We start from the raw sequence: 23,594 nt of genomic DNA on the forward strand, positions 1-23,594 counted from the left end.
CCGGATAACAAATCCAGTCTCGCATCACTGACGCCTTAGTAACGCGTCAATGACGTGTTTTGCGTCGATGAAATTTCCCCGTAGATAGTGATGCAGGCCGTCGGGTAACTACTCGCGTCGCCGACGCAGTAGGTTCCCGTCGCCAACGCGGCGTGTAAAACCCTGACGCCGAATTTCGCCTTTTTACATGTTTGACCGAGTTTAGAGGGGGATTATCAATAAGTTACGAATTTTGAAAAGCTATTACTAGTTCTTGGAGCCTAATTCTTGATCTCTCTCAACCTAGAACCAATTCCAATCACCATCTTCAACACATCCAATCATAAACACTGATCCATCATCATCAATCTATTATCATTCACCACCATCACAATCATCTAAACCCTAACCCTAATCCTAATCCTCCATCCATCAAGATCAAGTTTCAACTCTCCATGTATAGCTTCGGTGTGCATCTCACCCGGTGTGCTTAATTCATCAATTATGAGCGGCTAATTCTCACGGGTTTCCCCCGGTGTAGATTTTTTTTAAATTCTAGGGTTTCAAACATTTGTGTTTATCTTTGATTTGTGACTAGCTGAGTTTAGTATTTGAAACTTGTGATAATTGACTTGCATTTGTATTACATTCGTGAATTGTCCAGTGAATGTTAAATTTGACTTTGTGAAATGTTTATGTGAAATTATGCCTTGTCATAGGTTAGAATTTACATGTTCTTGGTAACATAGTGCATTGCGGTTCGTTCTTGTGACGTTGATAGTTCTCGGCACCTAAGCCACGTGACACTAAGTTCGTTAATAAGCAAATTCAACTAAATCAACTTTAAAACGTGTAGGAACCCTAGGTCTTTCAATTATCGAACCAGATGTGAACCTTATTTTCCATTATTGTTTACAACCAAGAATTCAAAGTTTTGCAATAGTTCAAGTAATATGTTTTCATAATCATTAGTAAAATTGTCGGTCCAATCCGACACCTTTTTCGAACAAACCAAACAAAGAAATTATTATCATAGCAAGCTTCATAAATTGTTCCAACTTGATAATTGATCGAATCCTAACATAAACCACAGACTCTTCGTGGTTCAACACTTGACTACCACTAGCTATTAGTTTAAGGTAATTTGGGATTATGAATATTATCTTTGACCGAAACGCGACACTCTGATCACACCATCTGAACGACACAAGAATGAATTTGATACCATTTATAACATCAGGTCTTTCATACCAACAATCTAATATGTTTTGTCCACGAAGTGCTACTAATAAAAGTTTCATTTACATACAAGTTATGCATGCTTTTGAATGTTATATATTAATTATGACTCCACTTTTATTTAAGCTTATTATTTTAATCTTACACTTTCAATGTTTTCTTTTAATTTCTTGCCAATCACACATTGACATCAGGCACACTCATAAGCTTTTCTTTGTTGTTTTTTATAACTTTTAAAATACAATGTCTTATAAAATTTTAAATATATCGTTGTGACGTGTTTATTTTTATCTACTTTATAATTTAAGTTTCATTTAAAACTAATCGAGTTATACATAATAATGTGTGATAACATACAAGTTAGCAAATCACAAATGAATTTTTAGAATGCTATTTATTCCTTTCTTTTTTACAAGTTCACTTTTACTTTTTATGAGAGTGTTTTTTATTCTTATTTCTCGGCAATAGTCCGAACGTTGTGGCCGGGTTGTTATAAGTATCACATGAGTCTATGTAAATATTTTATATAAAGTTTCAAGAATGTTAGATTTTTTCGTTGTTTCGCGAGCCGCAATGAGCACTGGTATAATAACAATAATTGTGCGTATCTGGGCCTCTTAGTGTTTTAATGTTCATTTGTTACAAGATGTTAATCCTATGGTAGGATTCTTTAATGCAACCATAACAAAACTTAAAACACTGCTGCAACTAATGCAACCATGACAAAATTTAAAACACTATTGCAACGTGTGCATTACTAGCTATTGTTGTTGAAAGCTTTGAAGAATATATTTAACTGTAAACTTTTATTATTCTTTTCTTTAAATGACTAAGAAGAAATAATAATATCTAATGAAAAGTCTTAAAATGTGGCAATATATACGACTTTTCTTTTTCTAGAAATGATCAATTCTATTCTGATTATCTGTTTGAACAAAATAAATCAAAATATAGACATGTTCATATTTGAATTTAGTTGTCCATTCATGTTTCCCTTTGGATTTAACAACTATTTTCATGTTTGATTTTGATTTATAATTAAAAAATACTATGTTTTATGCAACTTTAACTCCTATACCGAAGATAACTATATAAAAGAATAGAGAAAAGCATAAAAATGATTATTTTTAGCTATAATATACCTTTATAGTTATGCAAGATAAAAAATCATATAATGTAGTCAATACGTACATGACACAAGTGTCTTGTATCTACATTAATTCTTGTAATTGTATTATTTTCTACTTGTATAAAACAAAAATACAGATGTGGCCAATACGTACGTGACACAAGCGTTGTGTATCTACTTTTACTGGTGTATTATATTTTATTCCCATTAAAGCATGCTTTGTGGGAGAAGTGAAACTTCATTGTAAAAGTGTTCATGGTTTCAATAATAATTCGTGTTCTCCATTCAATAATAACATCCCTTTAAATAGGGTGAGGTACAATACAAGACATATGAAAACTTATCAAATACATAATTATCTCCTAATATATTGATGAATATTATTTACATATTCTAATAATCCCCCGCAGTTGAAGCGTGATAAGGATGAACGCGCAAACTGGACCGAAATTCTTCAAAAAGTGTGCGAGGAAGACATTTAGTGAAAATATCCGCATACTGCGAAGAGGAGGGCACGTGTAGCACTTTAACATGACCAATCTGATCCTTTTCCCGAACGAAGTGAATGTCCATTTCAACATGCTTTGTACGCTGATGTTGCACGGGGTTTGCCAAAAGATAAACCGCGGATACATTATCACAGTAGATGATGGTGGCCCTCAAGATTGGGACATGAAGTTCGAGAAGAAGGTTTTGAAGCCAGCTGGTCTCGGCAACTGCGTTAGCAACGCCACGGTATTCGGCCTCGGCACTAGACCGAGAAATGGTGGGCTGGCGTTTAGACGACCACGAGATCAGATTATCACCCATGAAAATACAGTACCCAGATGTGGAGCGCCTAGAATCGGGGCAGCCCCCCAATCCGCATCTGAATATGCAGTAAGAGAGGATGTGGAGGAGGCCGATAAGTGTGAGCCGAAACCAATAGTGCTCTGAAGGTAACGAAGTATCCGCTTAAGGAAGGCAAAGTGTGGCTCCCGTGGGCCATGCACAAATAAACAAACCTGTTGTACCGCGTAAGTGATGTCAGGTCTTGTAAATGTTAGATATTGAAGAGCGCCCGCTAAACTGTGGTAGAGAGTGCCATCGTCAAGAAGAGCCCCATCATTAGTGCCTAATTTTGAACCCGTGTCGCATGGAGTGGCGCATGATTTACACCCGGTCATGTTTGCTCGGTGTAGGATGTCCCGAGCATATTGCGATTGGGATAAAAACAACCCGGTAGAGTCCCTCGTAACAGTGATCCCCAAAAAGTGGTGCAAAGGACCTAAGTCCGTCATAGCAAACTCCCGAGATAGCATAGTAATAATCGACGTTAGAAGAGTCGAATCTGAGGCCGTTACCACAATATCATCGACATATAATAATAAGTACGCCATAGAAGTGTCGCGTTGATATATAAATAGTGACGAATCACATATACTGCTGCGGAAGCCACAAGACAGCAAATGAGTCGAAAAACGAGTATACCATGCGCGAGGGGCTTGCTTGAGACCGTATAGAGATTTCTTTAGCCGACAAACATGATTAGGACGTTGACTGTCAATAAAGCCCGGTGGCTGGTACATAAACACTGTTTCTTCCAAGTTACCATGCAAGAAAGCATTCTTGACGTCGAGTTGGTGAATGAGCCACTTCCGAGAAACCGCCAAACTTAAAACTGTGCGAATGGTGGCAGGTTTTACTACTGGGCTGAATGTGTCATGACAGTCTATACCAACCGTTTGAGATTTGCCATTCACCACTAACCGAGCTTTGTAGCGCTCGAGAGCGTCGTCCGATTTAAATTTATGTCTAAAGAGCCACATGCAACGTGTAATAGGCACCCCCTCCGGTCGTGGTACCAATTCCCATGTCTGATTTTCCTGCAAAGCATTAAACTCATTGTTCATAGCCATAAGCCAATTAGGATCTAGAATGGCTTTGAGGTGGGATGTAGGAATGGGTGAGATGGTATGGTTTAAGGAGGGAGCAGCAAGATTAAATTTTGGATTAGGCTTGGAAATACCAGCCTTGGAGCGTGTATGCATGTGGTGACGGTTGGTTGGAGGAGGATTAGAGGATTGGGCCAATGGGGAATGTGGTGGGGATGAGATATGCGGCTGAGGTGGGGTTGGGTTAATGAGGGGCTGAGTTGGGATGGTTTGGGTTGGGCCGATAGGGATTTGGGCCATTTCGGTTTGTGTTGGGCCGATGGGAAGGCTGGTCGTGGATGGGACGGGTTGGGTCGGGGGTGAGGTAGGTGCGGTTGTGGGTATCGAGGTGAAAAACAGGTAGGCCTCGTCATCAAGAAACTGGTAAGCATTGGGCGGAGTGGAGGTGATGGATGGGAAGTCATGTTCGTCAAAGACAACATGCCGTGAAATATGGACCCGACCAGTAAGGGGATCCATGCATCGATACCCTCGAAAATTAGGCGGGTAGCCCAAAAAGATGCATCGGGTAGAACGGGACGACAGTTTGTGGGGTTGAGTGGCCGAAGCGTTTGGGTAACAAGCGCACCCAAAAACGCGAAGATGATCATATGTTGGGTGTCGTTGATAAAGGGCAAAAGCCGGGGTGTGATTGTTGAGCTTAGGGGTAGGAAGAATATTGTGAAGATAAGTTGCGGTGTGGAGAGCTTCGACCCAAAAAGTGGGTGGGAGACGGGCATGGGTAAGTATGGCACGGATAATATTATTAAGACGTCAAAGCATCCGTTCGGCCTTGCCGTTTTGTAGTGAGGTTTGGGGGCATGAGAAGCGAAGAACTATGCCTTGCTGAGCGGCAAAGTGCTTGAAGTGGTGATTGTCGAACTCACCACCCAAGTCGCATTGTAAGTTTTAATGAGACGGTTAAATTGATTGTGGATTAGTTTATGAAATTTAGCAAAGGTAGGAAACGTTTCGGATCTAAATTTGAGTGGGTAAACCCAAACATGTTGTGTAAAATTGTCAATAAGTACCATGTAATATTTGTAACCGCTTTTGCTTAAAATCGGAGATGTCCACAAATCACAATGTACGATGTCAAAGGGAGCAAAAGTAATAGATTTTGAATCATTAAAAGGTAACCGTTGACTATTAGCAATCTGACAAGACGAACAAATGGAATGACTTGTACTATTATTACAATAAATGAAATTATGACTAGACAAAAAATTTAAAATAGTTGCGCCAGGATGACCGAGACGGTTGTGCCACGGGGTGGGTTGAGAAGCGGAGGCCAAAGCATAGGAAGGTGGTGTAAGAGGATAGAGGTCCCCCGTTCTATCATGGCGCGAAAGGAGGGTGCCCGTCTTGAGGTCCTTCAAAGAAAAACCAAAAGGGTCAAATTCAATACTAACTTGGTTATCACGAGTGAATTACGAACAGAAAGTAAATTTTTTATAACAGTGGGTGAATGAAGGACATTATTAAGTTGATAGGTTTTGGTTGAGACAGTGTGTAGGGAATTTCCAGATCCTGTAATTGGTAATTTATGGCCATTTCCAACGATAATAGTACTTGAAGAAAAAGACAAGGGAGTAGAATTTTTACCGATATTGGAGGTGATGTGAGATGATGCTCCTGTGTCCATGTCCCACGAAGTGTCCGGGTTATTGATTTGCATCATGGAGAGAGTCGTGCCGATGTCCGTCGGGTTTAATGCATTAAAAACATTCGGGTCGTGGAATTGGGTAGGGGTGGGAGGCTGCTGGGTTAGTTGTTGCATTTGGGCCTGTTGATAAGCAAGATGGGACTGGTTGTATCGGGCTTGGTGGAAAGTAGGAGGTGGTTGATTGGGGGCCCAAGCTTGTGAGGGGTATGGGGTGGGCGGTGTGTTCCAGGAGGGGAAAGGGGCCGGAGGTTGTTGTGGGCCGTAAGTGGGAGGATAGTTGGGCGAAGGTTGGTTCCAGTTAGAATTGGTATAGTTGCCGCGTCCCCGATAACCCCGACCACGACCACCACGGTAGCCGCGACCATGGCCTCGAGGACGGTTCGGGTCGTAATAGTTTGGTGGGTACCGATTAGGATAGGTAGGGGCGGTATTGGGTGCAGGTGGGTTGTTAGGTTGGGTAGGTGGTTCGGTGGTGGTAGCAGTAGGAACCAGAGTGGTAACGAGCACCGAGTGATTGTTGTTTTGGCGAGCGGCTTGGCGTTGTTGTTCTTTTTGTAAACTAGTGCGAGCTTCATCCCATGTAGGGGAGGTTTGATTGATGAGGGCAGCGGTAACATCGTATTCGGACGGTAGGCCTCGAACAAGTTGCATAACGAGCCGTGGCTCGCTGACCGGAAATCCAACATCGCCTAGTTGTTCGGCGATGTCTTTAAGTTTTTGATAGTACTCATCGAGAGATGCACAAGCTCCAAGTGTGAGATTTGTAAAGTCATGCTCAAGAGTTGTAGCTCGAGAGCCTTTGTTGTTGAGAAAAATACCTTCGAGTTTCACCCATGTGGCTCGCGCCATAGCGTCAGTTTCAAGAACCCGAACCAAATATTCATCAGACAGTGTGGCGTAGATCCATTGTAGAATGAGAGCATCGATCTCTTGCGAGGAATCATACTCATCGTCACCTTCCTTTGGCGCAGTCGTGCCGTCGATGTGATCAAGAACTTTGTAAGCTTTTGCGTGTAGTTTGAAATGCTTTACCCATGAGGAATACGTAACGCTGGTGCCGTCGAGAGTGCGAACCTTGTTTTGAATGTTGGTCACGGTATAAGCTGGATGCAGGGAGGACGTTTTTGGTTCGGCGTTGGATGTATTCTCTTTGCCGGTCATGGTGGCTGTCGAAACAGGGGAAGACCGGAGAATTTTTTTTTTTTTTGCGACGGCTAGGGTTTATAGTGCGTGAGCTCTGATACCATAAAAGTGTTTATGGTTTCAATAATAATTCGTGTCCTCCATTCAATAATAACATCCCTTTAAATAGGGTGAGATACACAATACAAGACATATGAAAACTTATCAAATACGTAATTATCTCCTAATATATTGATGAATATTATTTACATAATATTTACATATTCTAATAATTGTTCTACATGCCACACTATAATCCGAGGTATGGTATTACTACATGCATTTCGATCACATGCTATTTCTAATGTAGAGCAGTAGTGATTAACAATTTCGTGTTGTTGGAGAATGGAGACTTATTAGGAGGGTTGTGTTGCTTAAGCCTCGCTAGTGACTTACCATTTAAAATTACATTGAATACATCAAATACATGATGTTTCTGTGACGGTATGTTTGACCTTAAATTACACTGTCTCCCTGTTCTCAACTTAGCAAAATACACATAAGAGCCGTCTCTGAGAACTCACAAAAAAATTAAGGCCTCGGGCGACAAAAAGAATTGGGCCCAAAATTGTGGTTAAGGGAAAATGAATTAAAACAAAACCTTAGTAGTGGAGCCAAAACTTGAACTTGAGACCTCTACGTTATCTTAAGATGATTTTTCCACTCTACCACCAACATTTGTTGCATAACAAATGGATACACATACTAAATATATAATTTAATAAATATATATATATATATAAAAACTTATAAAACCTTTCGGGCCCTTTAAAAACTTGGGCCTCGTGCGACGGCACGGGTTAGCTGGCCCAAGAGCCAGCCCTGACACATATATACCTTTGATCCAACCAATATACGTTTTATAGTCGGTATGTGGCATCTCATCATTAATGTGAATATGTTGTTGGTGTTCATACATTCTCGTCTTATAATAATTTAATATTGTCTACGTCTTTTAGGGACCCAAAAAAAACTGGTTGAATATGTATTTACTAAAAAAAAAACTCGCGCGGGAAAAATATAAAATAATAATTATAATAGGGTATATATCTTGACAAATAGGTTGGTATACACCTACTAATTTTTTTCCTATCTTTTTCTCTGTAGGTTTTGTTTTTTGGAAACAAATGGATCCTGACCAAATGCTTTGCGGATGTTATTAACTTAGCATTAGACTACGATGTTTGGCCACCAAACACATGTTTAACTTGATGTTGTTTTAAGGATATAAATGGAGGAATCATATGATTGATAAGATGTTTTATAGAAATAAGTAGAAGCTGGCGCCAAAAAAAAAAAAAAAAAACACAATAATAATATGATCAGGTGTATGAATATGTTGATTATACATGACTACAGGAGTTTAAATTACCTACACTTTGATATAAGGACGGAGTTTTTGATGGCATGAGAATGAAATATGATAAGCGACTAACGAGCATAAATTTTGAACATGCATTAGGGGAAATAAAATATGATAAATGAGTTAAAAGTGGGTGTTCGGCATTTGTGTCACGGATACCATATATGATTGTAAAAGATTTATCATATTACAAAAATTCACAAAAGATCAAATACTAATAAAATTAACATACAAAACTTACAAATTAAAGGTTTTATTAAAAAAATAAGGTGGAATTTTCGTAATTATCAAAATTACTCTACAAGTGTATCAAAATTACTCTGCACCAAATTACTTTACAAGTTAATCAAAATTACACTGCAAGTTTAACAAACAACATACAATTCAAAATTATTCTACAAATGATACTATAGAGTAATTTTGATCTTGTAGAGTAATTTTATAAATTTTTTTTAGCATTTAGTTATGTGGTTTAGCTTTATGGTTTTGTTTTTAGCATTTAGTTTGGATGGGAAGGGGGGGTGTTAGGTTTTTTTTTTTTTTTTTAGGTTTTTGAGGGGGGGGGGGGGGGAGGGGGGTTAGGGTTTTTTGAGGTTTTTTTTGCTGAGGTATAGTTTTTTGATCAAAATTACTATAAAAAACATTTTACAAAATTATTCAACAAGATTAAAATTACTCTACAGTAATTTTGATAATTACCCTACATGCAGATAATTACAAAAATGTCACTGCATGTTTTTGTCTTTTTCTTAATATTCATACGTTTAGTATGTTAAAGCTGTTTGTACAGGAACTTTACTCTATGACTACTTTCCTAGTTTTTTCAAAAGATATAATGTTCTTTTTTTAGGATTCTTTATGAAAGAAATCATTAGTTTGGAACCAAAAATGGATAATAAAAAGGTTGTAATTTTCATACGTTTCAATGAAAACATATTGATTTGTTTAGTCTCATTGTAGAACAACTAGTTTTTTCCTCGCCCGTGTTGCGGGGCAATAAGCCGAAAATTTTTCTTTCATAACATATATGTCTGTGTTTCGGTTACTTGTACATATTATTCATAACACGATCTCAAAAAAATATTATATCGAGTCAACCAATTAAAACAAAAACACTACCATACTTTTACTAAAAAATAACTAAAACGATGGAAAGACTATAATTTTAAACTGGGAGCAAAGTTGTAATTTTTCAGGACAAATGAGCATGTACCGGCATGCCTAGACGAATAAAAATTACACCTATGGCCGCCCGCGTTGGGGGGCGTTAAATCAAATATTTCTTAGTTACATAACATGTATGCATGTATTTAGGTTACTTGTACATACTACTTATAACACGATCTAAAACAAATATATCGAGATAACCAATTAAACGAATACAATACCATAGTTTTGCTAAAAAAAATTAAAACAATAACAGGTCTGCAATTTTGAGTTGGGGGTAAAATACTAATTTGTCAGGACAAATGAGCGAGTGTTAGACAACTGCATGACACAATAAAACTTACATTGAATCAACCAAGCAAAATAAAATAGTACTATAGTTTTGCAAAAAAAAAGTAAAACGATGGCAAGATCATAATTTTTTAACTGGGGAGAAATCGTAATTTTTGAAATGGGAGCAAAATCATAATTTTGAACAGAGGGCAAAATCGTCAAAATATTTTGAACTGGGGGCGAAATCATAATTTTAAACTGATGGCAAAATCATAATTTTGAGCTATGGGGAAAAACTAATTTTAGAGTAAACTGCCATTTTGGTCCCTGTGGTTTGGACACTTTTGCCATTTTAGTCCAAATCTCAAACTTTTTAAATCTGGGTCCTTGTGGTTTCACTTTTGTTGCCATTTTAGTCCAAAAGTTAAATTTGGCCAGATTCCTCAACTAAAATCCTGATATTTTGTCTTTATCCTCAGGGGTATTTTAGTCATTTTTGTTTTATTATAACTCAATATTGATTAAAAATAATAAAACTAAATAAATCTTTGACCCTATTTAATCACATCATCTTCTCCATTTCACCTGTTTACTGCCACTCTCTCCCCCTTCTCACCACCGCCACCTCCTCCCCTCTCCATTAACACCGCCACTCCACCACCACTATCCCCACCCTTCTCACTCAGATCTAAATCGACTTTTCTTTCAAGATTTACTATTTGCTCAACAGTTCTTGTTGCTCCACTCATATCTGAGTCGACACAACCGGAAGATCGTTGAGCGGATAGGGATGGTGACGACGGTAACGAAAGTGTGGTGGTGCTTGATGGTCGTTGGTGTGGGTTTGAGAGAATGAAACATCAACAGTAGTAGTGTTTTGGTAGGGCAACAATGGTGTAGGGGGTTGGAGATGGTGGTTGTTCGGTGGGGTGAGGGTGGTTCAGTGGTGGTTTGGTAGGGCAGCGGTGGTGCAGGGGGTTGGAGATGGTGGTGGTTCTGTGGGTGTAAGTATGGTTCAGTAGTGGTGCGGCGGTGGTGGTTTGGTAGGGCAGCAGTGGTGTAGGGGTGGAGTGTGGTGGTGGATGTTATCCGGTGAACATAAGGTGAGAGATTAGGGTTTCGAATTGAGTGTTGTCCGAGCCGAGGATGGTGGCGATTTGAGCGAGGAGGGGGTTATCAGAGGAGACGACGGTGGTTGTTGGAAGATGGTGGTGGCGGCAGTTTTGATAAGAGAGGGGTGAAGAGAGGGGTGCGAGATTGAAGTAGAGATAGAGAAACGTCGGTGACGGAACCCTAGAACTGTGGCTTTCCGAGCATCATCTTCTTCTTCCAATAGTTGTGATGGTGGGGTTTGGTTTAGGTTAGAGATAAACAGATGATATTGAGAGAGAGAGAGAGAGAGAGAAACAGTTGTGATGGTGGGGTTTGGTTTATGCATCTGGGGAAGATGATGTGTTGGTCAAACTGATTTATTTAGGTTTATTATTTTTAATTAATAATGAGTATAATAAAACAAAAATGACTAAAATACCACTGAGGATAAAGACAAAATTTAAGGGTTTAATTAGGGGAATCTGGTCTGATTTCATTTTTGGACTAAAATGGCAACAAAAGTGAAACCACATGGACCCATATTTAAAAAGTTTAAGATTTGGACTAAAATGGCAAAAGTGCCCAAAACCACAGGGACCAAAAAAGAATTATTTAACATATCAGACCTCAAGGTTGCATTTTAAAACGGTTTTGGGCTCTGACATTAACTTTGTTACTTTTTTGCAGTTAAGTGTAAGGATAATTAGGTCATTATATACCTTAGGGGCTATTTTTTATAATTACAATATTTAAGAGACTATTAATGCAATTACTCAAGTTTTTTTTTTATTTCGTTATTTTCACGATTATTATTTAACAAAATACATTTAAAATATACAAATAAATATGTATTGTTTGTTTTTATAAATGTCGTCTTTAAAATAATTTTTTTTTTTACATTTTGTTTAAACCATCTGTCGTTTTTAAAACTGTTCCGTTTTAAACCATTTGTTTTTTAAAATCGTTCTTTTTAAAGTCGTTTGTCTTTTAAAGTTTTTTAAACACTTCATTTTATATCATTCTTTTTAAAATCATTTATTTTTTAAACATTTTTAAACAACCGACATTTTTCGGTCGTTTAATTTTAAAATTTTACAAAACAACGTGTATATAAAAACAAAAGAAATGTAAGGTTTGAAAAAAAGATCGTTCATTTTTTTGAAGTTTTTTTTGCCTAACGGCTATAAGTAAACTAAATACAAAGTTTAAAAAATGAACGATTTAAAAACGGTTCTAAAGGAACAATTTAAAAAGAAACGCATTTAAAAATTAACGACTAAGAAAACAAATTGTTTAAAAAAGTTTAGAAAATGATTTTAAAAAGAACGCTAAAAATGAATCGTTTTAAAAAAACTTTAAAAGACAAATAACTTTAAAAAGAACAATTTTAATAAACAAGCGGTTTAAAAATGAATATTTTTAAAAACGATAGACGGTTTTACAAAATAAGGTTAAAAACAAATGATTTTAAAAATGACGTTTATAAAAAACAAGCGCTTAATGAAAATACATATTTATTTGTATGTATAAAACATATTTTATTAAATAATAATCGTGAAAATAACGAAATAATAAAAAAAGAACTTGAGTAATTGCATTAGTAATCTTTTAAATATTAAAAGAACTTTGTAATTATCAAAAACTGCCCTTAAGGTGTATAATTACCTAATTACCTTTATACTTAACTGTTAAAAAAATAACAAAGTTAATGTAAGTGGTCAAAACCGTTATAAAATTCTTATAAATTTATTTTTAAACTAAAAGAGTTAATCTAGCTAAACCACATGAGCCAAAACAATCATTTACTTTTTTTAAGAACTGAAATCCTCACATCTACCTCTTGCAAAATTATCCACCTGACTTACAACCACTTAGTTAGGAATACACCAATTTAGTGTTTAGTGTTATCCTTTTAGAGTGGGTTTTCACCTCTGGAAAAGTAAACTTTCACCGTAACCAATTAAATTATGTCATCTCAACTCTTCTCTCCCACGTTCTTCTTGCACCCAAACATTAGGAGTGGTGTGCACAAATATTTTTTTTTAAAAAGAAAATTATTGGTTGAAAGAGAGTCGGGCCCACCATTAACCCACTCTCTTTCTTCTTCCTTGTGCGGTGATTAATCAGCGAAATCAACTCCTCCATGAGGGTGATCGGGGCACCCTTCGGGGACCCCATCGGTGACCATTTTTACCTATTAGGGGGGGGGGGCTGCCAATGAATAGGTGAGTTAGAGAGAGAGTGGGAAATGGGTGAGTGGCTGCCGAAGAGAGGGGAGGAGAGAGGGAGAGCTTGACCAATCAAAAGTTTCCTTTTTTTTTTTAAAAAAAAAACCAACTCACCTAATAGGGGAGTGCCGCCGTCAAAAAGGGGTATTAGGGGAGTGTTAGAGGGGAGTTGAGGTGGCTTATTCTGGTTGGTTACGTGTAAGAGGGGGGACTCACCTAAGAGGTGAGCACCCCGTACACCCTGAGATAAACTTTGATGGCGGTGATGTTCCCCACACGATAAAAAGGTTTACCGCACCCTTTACAGCTTCCAGCGCACACCCTTAGGGTATAAGGGGTGCTCACCTAATAGGTGAGTCCCCCATCTTACACCTAACCAATCACATGGTGCCACGTCAACTCCCCTAATACACTCCCCTAATTCCCCATTTTGATGGCGGCACTCACCTATTAGGTGAGTTCAAATTTTTTTTTTTTTTTTTGTTAAAATTATGGATGTTTAAAAATTTATATAAAAGACATTTCATTAAATTTAAAAAAAAAATACATTCAAACTAGAAAAAAAAAAAACACATTCAAACTAGAAAAAAAAAAAAAACACATTCAAACTAGAAAAAAAAATACATTCAAACTAGAAAAAAAAATACATTCAAACTAGAAATCGCATGGCCACCCGTACTTGTTAGCGATTTCTCGCTTTCGGGCTAGGATGATCGGCAACATACTTGGCGGAACATCGTCGTGCGGCTTAAGGAAGGTTTTCATATCTCGATCGTAATTGTAGTTTTTCATCGTCTCGATTTGTACCGATATGAGCTCGCGAGCCTCCGACTCTCTTTTTTTCCTCAATTCGATCGCCTCCAATTCTACCGCTTGCTTCGCTTCTTTCATGGCGGTGTACACTTTGAATTGTGCCGCCAACTCGGCCGAGCTTCCCTCGGACGATGTAGCTTGACGCTTGTCTCGCCGTTGTGCTCTTTGTGGCGAGGGATCTTCGTTAATATCCGGTATTGAAAAGTCTACTTCAACCGGCTTTCTTTTATGTGCCGAACCTTCACCTTCCTCGCCCATCAATGGGACTTGGGCCCATTTCTCGTGTTTTCGAACGACCTCCCACGCCTCGATGTGTTGAAAACCGCTTGGAAATCTTTCTTTAAATTCTTTTAACGCGACTTTCATCACGTCGAGATCTTGACATCCACTTGCTCGTGTGCGATCCTACATGTTATAAAATAAAAAAAATTAGAAAGTGTTAAAAAAGTATGAACTTAGAAAAAAAATAAAAAATATGCAATGTTAAAAAAAATATAATTTTTACCGCTTGTTGGTATAGGCCGTTGAAAAAGTTTATTTTCGCATGCATCGGGTTCCATTTAGACCGTACTTGATGAACGGTCCGGTTACTTCCACCGATAGTTTTGTTAAAGTGCTCTAAAATTTTACCCCAAAAACTTTCGCGACTTTGTTGATTGCCCTTTTTTTTGTTGGTAGAACAATGTACCCACGCCTTCGCCAACGCCTCTTCTTGTTCTTTTGTCCATTTTTCGCTCACCGTTTTCCCTTTTTTTTCTCGAGCCTCGTCTTCTTCGTTGCCCGCGTCTTCGTCCACATTATATTCATATTCCTCGTCGTCGTCGCCCAAATTTTGAGTTTCGGGCACTACCTCATCGTCCTCGTCGTCCTCGTCAATAGGTAGAGGACGTTCGACATTTCCTCGTGTAGAAGGAACTTGTGGAGAACGATAAGCATATGGGTCGAAGGCGGGGGATTGAGGAGGAGCGTCCATTGATAGCAAATTTTGAAAATAGCCGAAATTGGGTTGTTGGGTGTTGTAAAACGAGGGGTGTGGAGGTTGTTGGAAATAAAACGGGGGTTGTGAAGTGTATCCGTAAGGGGGTTGTGGTTGAGCATTTGCACCGCTCGAACCATCTCGAGACGGTTTCGATACCCGCCCCTTATTTTTTTTCTTGGCCTCGCGGGGTCGGTTCTCCATTGCTCGGTGTATAAAAAATAAAAAGTGGATGGGGTTTGGTTGGATAGTATAAAAAATAATGGTTGTGGTTGGAGAGTTTAAAAAAATATAGAGAATGAGATTGGTTGGAGAGTATAAAAAATAATGGTTGTGGTTTGGTATTTATATTAGTTTAAAAAAAACTTGAATTTTTTTTTTTTTTAATAATCCGACCGTTGTCAACGGTCTAATTTCCTCGATCCTCGCGAAATTTCATCGGTGAACACACACACAAAATGCACCCCGAATCGGGACCCCGCTTTGATGGCGGCGGTGTTCCCGATCGGGGAAGGGGCTCACCGAAGGGGCTTACCGCGTACGCCCCGGACACCCTTAGGAATAAGAAAAAAACTAATAAAAAGGGAGATTAAATGCATCCCGGTTAATGATTATTTTAGCTATGTAGCCGATAAAATGCATTTGAAATCATTAATAAACAAATTATTAAAGATAGACAGGGAGTACGAGGATGAAATTAAATGTTGGATTGTTGGAGAACATTGTTGTTCCATTAAGAAAATATTAATACTATTCCGCATGGGTTTTAGTGTTTTACTTTTATTAGACAAAATTTGCCCAAAAGGAGCCACACAATCATGCCTCCAATAATTAACGTCTTGATTTGTCATAATTCTTTTTTTTTTAACGGCTAAAGACCAGCAAGAAGCTAGGCACCAAATTTACAAAAAACAAATCACAAAGATACACCAGACTAAAACACAGAACCGGTTACGAAAAAATATTACACTTGCTTCAAATTTCCCACGATAAGGCCACCTCCTTCGAGCAGTTCTTGACCCAAAAAAATGATTGTGACTTGACCTCTTCCAAAACCTTTGTTACCTAAGGCCGCCCTTGCGCAAACATTATTTCATTACGCAGCCTCCGGATGCTCCAAATAACCACCAAACATATCGCGTGAAGCACCTTTTTCTTCTTCTTAGATCCCGGGCTAAAGCCATGAAGTTTCAACAGATCTTTGAACTCGAATGCAATTATAGGAGGCAACTTACACCATATGGCAACGTTTTCCCAAACAACCTGAGAAAATTGGCACGAAATGAATATATGTTCATTGGATTCATCATGTTCACCACACAAAGGGCACAACGGGTTCTCGACATTTATGCATCGCTTCAACAAAGCACTTTTGGTAGGCAGTCGGTCCTTGTCGGCTCTCCATGCAACGATCCCCACCTTTTTTGGAACCCAGTTGTTCCAAACAAACGGACGAGTTGGGCGGCTATGGTTAAAATTGCTCAAGATTCTCTTAATGCTCGCAACCTGAAACGACCCCGACTCCTAATAATTCTAAACCCACTTATCTTTTCCGGTACCCATGTTAATTGCCGCTAACACCGTAGTTAGCGTCTTCAGCTCCTGCTGATCTGTGATACCAAAGGCCGCAGTAGACCAGCCGCAGCTGAAAACCAGCCAAACGTAGCCAGAAATTAAGTGATCCCCTACTTTACACGTTTTCAGCATTTCTAAGCGGAATAGGTTCGGAAACCTGATGTATAGCAGATCCGTTCCAGCCCAACAGTCAAGCCAAAACGAGGTAGACATCTCGTCCGCAACCACTGTAGATACTGCCTTATTTAGATTAACCCCAACCTTCAGTAATGTTTCTCGAATACCGACGATTTGCTTCCATGGCCCCGACAAAGTGACCTTACCGGGAATAGCGGACCAAGCTCTCGAATTGTGATGAAATGCCCCTATAATTTTTCTCCAAAGACCACATTTTTCCGTCCGAAAACGCCACCACCACTTCGACAACATAGCAAGATTAGAATCTTTGAGAGCTCAGAAGCCAAGCCCATAATAATCGACTGGAGAGATGGTATGATCCCACGTCACCCAATTCATCTTCGCCTTTTCTTCCGATCCTCCCCAAATAAATACCCTTCTAAATCTTTCGAGGGTCTCTAAAACTTGAACTAGGGCCTTGAATAAAGAGAAATAATACGTGGGCAGAGCATTAAGAACCGATTTGAGGAGTGTAATTCTACCACCATACGATAAGTGTTCCTAAAAGTTTCGACTACCGGTCTCCAATTCCGAACTAGATTCATATTAGCTCCACGAACAAGCCAAGATGCTTAAACGGAAAGGTACCTTGTTTGCAACTTAGATGATTCGCCATATTTTGAACTTCAAGCTCACTCACCCGACACCATACACACTACATTTAGCAAGATTAACTTTCAATACTGATGCTAAATAAAAGCATCTAAGGATTCTCCGAAGGCTAGAGAAGTTTGAATCGGACCAATCCCCAATGAAAACCACATCGCCGACTTAAATTAAATGCGATAAATATGGACCATAACTAGTGCACCAAATGCCTTTAAACAACTCCAATGATATAACCTTTTTCATAATTTCGGTTAGCGCTTCAATAACAATAACGAACAAGAAAGGCGAGAGTGGATCACCTTGCCTAAGACCGCGGGAGCAACTGAACTCCCTCGTAGGGGAGCCATTCACTAAGACCGAAGCCCTAGCTGAGTGAAGAGTCGCCATGATCCACCCCCTCCACCTACTTGGGAAGTTCATTGCGACATGATTGAATTTAGAAAGGACCAATTAACAGAATCGTATGCTTTGTTGATGTCGACTTTAAGAAACTTTTGACTTTTTAAGCCAACCTAATAATTCGTTTAACATAAGCAGCCCATCCATAATGCTTCTCCTAGCTATAAATGCTGACTGTTCTTCCGAAATAAGGTCCCCAATCACTCTTTTCAATCGATTCACCAAGACTTTCGAGATTTCTTTATTAACTACTCCAATCAAGCTAATGGGCCGAAAATCCGAGGGACTAACCGAGTCTTTAATCTTTGGGATCAAAGCAATAAAAGAAGTGTTAAAATTAATAGTCCTTTCTTTTCAATTCAATATGTTTTATTATTTTTATTATTGTTTCTAATGTTTTTTTATGTTTAAATAAGGATCTCTTTTTTGGGCTGCTTGGAGCTGGACCTTTTATTCTCCTGTGCTAACGAGCTTTGCTGTATGATGGGCTTTATACATGTGTGGGGCTTAAGGAGTTGTCCAACTTTATAAGATCTAGGAGCTTCAGGATCATAATTATCTCAACACTTCATTCCGAGCTCAGTTTTTGATATCACAAGTAAGCACCACGATCTCGCATTCCGCCTGCTCGATCTAAGAATGTACAAAAAATCAACCGGCAATTGATAGAAACTTCAAATACCCCACTAGTTAACTTCAAATCCGTGATTCCCCCTGAAGATCTGATATCCCGTTTACCGTGATCCACATTAACGCACCATAAGAATGACAGATCCGTGTAAACGGTATTCTCCACAATCAGCAAATCTTCATCGGAAAACAAATCATCTGGTAATGTAATATGATCTCCGAATCATTCGTCCACAATATCTCCTCGGATAATCTAGATCTCAGAAACTATCATCCACGATCACTCTTAGATCTCTGAAGCTTTCATCCATGATCAGATATCAACACCTCGGAGCATCTTGATCTCGGAAGCTTTCACCCACGATCAGATTCACATTCCCCCTGACAATCTGAAGTTGAAACTACCCGAATACTGTTGCAATGTCACGAATTTCAAAACTGCCGGAATTTCAACATACGACAGTGATATTTTTATTCCCCCTCATTTTTGCAAATTCTGACGTCTCTATCACTGAATTCCCCCTCAAACTGAATTCAGTTTTCAATTCTCTTCTTCGAAAAACTTGACCAAACAAGAATATCACAATATTCACCACAATTGTCAGTTTTTCGTCTTTGCGGATTTTACAATTTGCCCCATATATAGTCATATACCCTGAAAGATAAACTTTATGCACCAGTATCATGACTACCCCACTAATTTCCACAATCCGTGATCGTATTATCAAATTTATTCACTGAAGCCCCCGACGGTGTCCCCGAACAACCCAGCTTGGTTGTTAAAAACCCGAAAAAATTGTCAATCACCAAATTTTTTCTGGAGACTCTCCTCATCGTTGCGATCAAAAAATGCCTTTTTAGGCATTTGATCATCTGGTCGAATGGCAAGTGTCGGATAGCACAAGTGTCGAATGGCACAAGTGTCGGATGGTCATCTGATCGGATTGTCATCCGATCGGATTGTCATTCAATTGAAGGAAGATGGTATGATGGATCAAATGGTCATCCGATCGGATTACAAAAGAAACCAACAAATGTTTGTGGATCGGATGGTCATCCGATCGGATTACCATCCGATCGGATTGTCGTTCGTTGAAAACAACTTGATCTTTCAGACACCCCATAGTGACTTGGATCAGATGGTCATCCGATCGGATTGCCATCCGATTGAAAGGATATAAACCTTCAACAATCCTTCAAGCAAGATGGTGACAAGTGTCGGATGGTCATCCGATCGGATTGCCATCCGATTGGAAATGTTCTAACAGCTCAAGAACACTCCAAATCATGTTTTTTTTCGATCCAGAATCTTTATTTGTGTGAATTTCATGATGAAACTTCACAGGATTCTGCGCGAATCAATTCCGAACAGACTGATGTCTTCAATTCCAAAATCCATCCGTGAATTGACCTTTATTTTCATGATTTTCTCTATTTAACGTAACCCAAAATTGATGAGCTTTGGGTGATTTAACCGACTGTTAGATCGATTAAATCGGTACCATAGCTCTAATACCACTGCTAAATCCAGGATCCGGCGAGTTTGACAGAGCTTCGGTCCAGATCAGAGGTGTTCGGTGTGTTTATTACGACTAAGAAAGGAGTAGAAACAGAACACGACGCCAATCAGTCAATTTCAATCTGGTCTCTATTGATTATTCAATGTTACAGCACCACAAGACCAGTTGGACAGCATTTCCCCTCGGGAACCAAAAGCTTGTCCAAATGGGAGCCCCAACCCCCTATTTATAGACAATTCACACTAAGTATCATCCGATCGGATTGGCATCCGATCGGATTGACTTTGACAATTACAAAACATGTCCAACTTTCTCTATTCTATACAATATTGAACACACGCTCTATCTAACTATTCGCACAGTAGCAGACGTACAAAATATGCACCAACAGTTTAATCATCATCTAGGAAGCTTCTTATGATGATCAACATCATAATCTCAAGAAATCAACAAACAAGTTTCATACATACACTAAAACAACTTAGATTTTCATGTTATTAAGCTTTATGTTCAAGATCATCTTCATGTTTCTTTGAGATTCTTTAGATTAACATATTACATAACACTTTACCCACTAAAATTAGAAGTAATAACAAGTTGTGAGGAGCTTACTACTAGCTCTATGGCTAGGGAAGAAACAAAGATGAAGATGATGATGAATGAGGTGGAATAAAAGCTCTAGGAGAAGGTCCTTCAACTTCCAAAGCTTCCAAGTCTCTTATTTATGCTTCTTACACCCTTGAGAGTCCTTAGATTGCTTGAGATTGAAGTGAAAATGGATGTGTGTATGTGGGTTATGTGATCAGAAAATGAAGGAAGGAAGGAGAGAAGAGAGTGTGTTGAAAATGAAGTGATGAAATGAATTAGAATGGATGCCTTATGGTCTTTTATAAAAACCTTCCAACATTCTTAAATCTTTTGGTTAATGTGTTTCAAGATCACTTAGCAAATCAATTAAACAATTAAAAAAAATCACAAGTGGGGGCGAGGTGCTAGTTTGGTTTCAACCTTAAGTTAAGGATTTAGGTTAGATCTCAAGTATGTTAGTTAGTGTTTTAGGTGTTACAGTGTTTTAGGATGTGTTATGATGTTCGGTGACCATAACTAGCTTCGTAACACTAAAACAATGCTTCTAGTGAAAATTTGGTGTTTCGGGTAGTGTCCGGTTGTTTGGTTGGTTACCAGTTCGTTAAGGTGCTAAATTGCGCAGTTTAACGTGCTTTATGTAGGCTTTTATGACAGTTTTGATTCCCGACACTTAGGAAGGTATTCTGGACCATTAAACCATAATTCTGCATTATATTTAGGAGTTAAAAAGCTGATTTTTACTGAATTGTGCAGAATTCTGCAGTTTTTGTGTGTTTCGGGCACTTCCTGCACTTAAACTATCACTCGGAAGGCAGTTTTATGATCTCTACTTTCCTACACACTATTCTAGTGTAACTCTTGGTTTCGGGGCTCATTCTGTGTCTTAACATCATGTCTGTCTGAGTATTGAACTCCCGTCAGTACTTTTAGTTTGTCTAATAACTGTGCTAACTTTGTTCTGTGCACTAATTGAATCACATTGTGTTGCATGTAATAATGATAAACATTCTTGCAACATGAAATGTATTTGTATGTATATGACTGTCGCAACCCCCGTCCCCTAACAACCCGGGAACGGGCGGCCGCGGCCAGTTTTGGTGGTATACAGGTGTTTATCATTTTGGCAGCGGAAATCACATCAGGATCATAGTTAGAAATATTTTATCAGAGTAAAATACCACGCTTTTAATATATTTAACACATGGGAAAATCCCAAGTTTCAAGTACACACATTTTCATAGGGATAAACTCTATTTTATTTAAATAAAACATCTCTTTATTTTAGGTAACTTTATAGCCACTTTTCCAAGTCTTCAGTGCTGTCCAGCTGCCTTCTATTTGGCTTTCACATTTTGTTACCTGAAACGTGTTGAAAAACATTTTGTCAGGGGGAAATACTGGTGAGTGAATCTTAGTTTAATCAATTTGAGTAAAACCATTGTACAGTATTGAGGGCAGTCGCACACTTACATTTGTTTCCATCTACTTTAATTACCACCCACGGTACTGTCAACCCGACTTGTGGTCATGTTACTACTCACAATGTAGTAACAAATTTTGTATACAAAACCCCAACATATCGACAATAATAGTAGAATACAAATACTCAATCACTGTTTAATCTAATTTAATTAAGTGAGGTTTTGTAAAAACATTTAACAAAAAGGAGATTACTTACATTGCTGTCTTAGGTTTTCCGTTAGGGTTTCCTGGTGATTATCTATAAATTACACAAATGCACACGTGTTAGTATAATAACCCAGTATTTACATTAGTAATACCCTCCCCGAGACGGCATTCCAACGAATACGTCGGGCAGAACCTCGACAGCCGTTACGGAACCCTAGATCAATCGGGCAGCGTATCTAATACGTAATCGAGGTTATGATACTTACAACAGGGCAGAACATCGTTATTTAGGGGGGTATTATACCCGAGAATCATTTTAACTATGTGAAAATTCGAGAGAGGAAAGAAACTGTGAACGATTTGAATGAACAGCCGATGCCTCCTATTTATAGTGCTGATCTCGGACTTCGTCGCCCCCTGCGTAGGTAGTAGCCAAGTGCTACGCGGCCCGTGAGGGTAGCTAGGGTAGGCCCTAGCCTGGCCCAGTCACGGGTGTAGACTCGACGTGTGGTTGACACGTGGCAGCACCGGGTTGCGCCTCATGTCCACTCGGTTGCGGCCCGCGTAAGACCAGGGTAAAGTCTTCGCGGTCCGCCACAGCTCCAAAAATCTGATTTTTAATTAATTTTAATAAAAATTAAAAAGGTATTCGGGGCCCGTTTTCGTGTACGGGGTGCATTTTAGGACATATTGGGATATTCTATTTATTTTAGGGTTGTTATATCCTCCCCACCTTGTTTTAGAGCTCGTCCTCGAGATCTACTAGAATAGGTCTGGATATTTCCTTTGCATTTCTGATTCAAGCTCCCATGTATACTCTGGTCCTCTTTCGGAGTCCCATTTTTCTTTGACTAGAACCAATCTTTTGTGTTTGAGGTTCTTGATTTTCCTGTCTTCAATCTGTAGAGACTTCTCTACAAATTTAAGTTATTCATTTACCTCTATATCCTTAAGAGGTACTATCAGTGACTCATCAGTTAAGCATTTCTTGAGATTACATACATGAAATACATCATGTATTCCTGCCATTTCCTCTGGGAGTTGTAGTTGATAGGCTACATGTAGGATCGTTTGCTGACCCGAATGAGTCGTTCAGAGGCTTTCTCCTTGGTTTCAGGTGCGGAATAACAAGAAACTAAGGTAGAAATAGCACGCAGATCACTTTAACTACTTGTTTTATTGATTTTACACTGATTACACTTCAAAACTTGCACCGGCAGCACTTCGGCACGATTTCTTCAACTGTTACAACTGAGATCGCTTCAAAGGCTATATATAGTGTTCTGGAACCGCTTATTGGACAGGCCCAATAAGCGGCCCACACATGACATTGGAGCGGTCCAGGATGTAGCCACTCGAGCGGTCCTACATGATGTCATTCGAGCGATCCACTTGTTTGTTCACTCGAGCGGTTCATACAATTGACGTTCGAGCGGTCCAAACACTA

General features: G+C 38.8%; 1 protein-coding gene across 1 annotated transcript; it reads right to left on the reverse strand.

Annotated features, from left to right (window-relative positions):
* Positions 1 to 13,842: 13,842 nt before the first annotated feature.
* Positions 13,843 to 15,545, reverse strand: LOC110915656. Its single transcript, XM_022160385.2, has 2 exons — positions 14,550 to 15,545; positions 13,843 to 14,449 (listed from the first exon to the last, which is right to left on the reverse strand). Exons 1-2 carry the CDS (start codon positions 15,222 to 15,224, stop codon positions 13,886 to 13,888), a joined length of 1,239 nt encoding a protein of 412 aa, XP_022016077.1. The 5' UTR covers positions 15,225 to 15,545; the 3' UTR covers positions 13,843 to 13,885.
* Positions 15,546 to 23,594: the final 8,049 nt, after the last annotated feature.

The sequence above is a fragment of the Helianthus annuus genome, chromosome 16 (genome assembly GCF_002127325.2).
Source record: "Helianthus annuus cultivar XRQ/B chromosome 16, HanXRQr2.0-SUNRISE, whole genome shotgun sequence".
Taxonomy (NCBI): Eukaryota; Viridiplantae; Streptophyta; class Magnoliopsida; order Asterales; family Asteraceae; genus Helianthus; species Helianthus annuus.